Below are 1,252 nucleotides of genomic sequence, written 5' to 3' on the forward strand. Positions count from 1 at the left end.
CAAGCCCCAAAATCCTGGCTAGGGGCCTGCACTGTATCAATGTCAAACTGAACTCTCTTCTTTTCCTTTGCAGATCATTCTACTGGTAACTCTTCTTGCAATCAGGAAAGTTCCTAAGTCGTCACCCAACGTCCTGCTGGTTTCAGAATGAATAGGACCGTGGCTTTCAGCACAGTGATCCTACCCCAAAGAAACTGGAGTCTCCCGTATCATCTCCTCCGCTGTCAGAACACTACGGACCTGACCATCTTTCTGGCCACCTCGTATAGTTTGGAGACTGTCTTGGGAATTCTAGGAAACACGTGCTTGATGGGGATCCTCGCCAGGCAGAAGGAAAAAGCCACCGCCACCAACGTTCTGATCACCAATCTGATTGCTTCAGAGTTGCTCATGTGCATCTTCTGCCTGCCCTTCACTGTCGTCACCATCTTGTTGAACTACTGGGTATTTGGGGCGGCCATGTGCAAGATGACCAACTTTATCCAGTGCACGTCCATGACGGTGTCCATCCTGTCTCTCGTCCTCATCGCCGTCGAAAGGCACCAGCTCATCCTCAACCCCACGGGCTGGAGGCCCGGCTTCTCCCAAGCCTACCAGGGCATCGCGGCCACTTGGATCTTTGCTTCTCTCTTGTCCCTGCCATTCGTGACCAACTCGACCCTGAGAGTCGGCGCCTTCAAGTGGTACGCCGGCATTGTGGACACGTATGCGGATAAGGCCATCTGCACTTGCCTCTGGTCTTCCGAGGAGTACAGGCTCGCCTACGCCACAGTTCTGATGCTGCTACAGTATTGCGTCCCCCTTGCCGCCATCCTGGTGTGCTACCTGCGCATCTACCTTCGCCTCCAGAAGAGAAAGGGCATGTTTGAGAAGAGTGAGCCCAGCCGCCGGACGATCCACTTGACGCACATTAATCTCTTGCTGGCTGTCATGGTGGCTGCCTTTGCCATCTGCTGGCTGCCGTTGCATGTTTTCAATGGCATCAACGACTGGGACTACAAACTCATCTCCCACTGCCTCCACGACTTGATCTTCTCGCTGTGCCACCTGACCGGCATGGCTTCAGCCTGCGTCAACCCCATCATTTACGGCTTTCTGAACAAAAACTTCAAGAAGGAAGTGAAGGCCCTGCTCCTCAGTTGCCGCCGCCGCCCTTCGGAGCAAGAATACGAGCATCTACCTCTGCCGACTGTGCAGACGGAGGCCTCGAGGGCTTCCCTGAAGCTAAGCGGTCAGCAGGATCCCATCTAGT

At 54.4% G+C, this 1,252-nt stretch overlaps 1 protein-coding gene across 1 annotated transcript; it reads left to right on the top strand.

Annotated features, from left to right (window-relative positions):
* Window positions 1–147: 147 nt before the first annotated feature.
* Window positions 148–1,251, top strand: LOC107125226 (neuropeptide Y receptor type 4-like). Its single transcript, XM_015428672.1, has one exon. The coding sequence runs from the start codon at window positions 148–150 to the stop codon at window positions 1,249–1,251; it is 1,104 nt and encodes a 367-aa protein (XP_015284158.1).
* The last annotated feature ends 1 nt before the right edge of the window (window position 1,252 follows it).

The sequence above is a fragment of the Gekko japonicus genome, unplaced genomic scaffold (assembly GCF_001447785.1).
Source record: "Gekko japonicus isolate JY-2015 unplaced genomic scaffold, Gekko_japonicus_V1.1 scaffold28646, whole genome shotgun sequence".
Classification (NCBI taxonomy): Eukaryota; Metazoa; Chordata; class Lepidosauria; order Squamata; family Gekkonidae; genus Gekko; species Gekko japonicus.

Coding starts and splice junctions, on each gene's coding strand:
- LOC107125226 (XM_015428672.1), top strand. CDS start 148: ATGAATAGGACCGTGGCTTTCAGCACAGTGATCCTACCCCAAAGAAAC.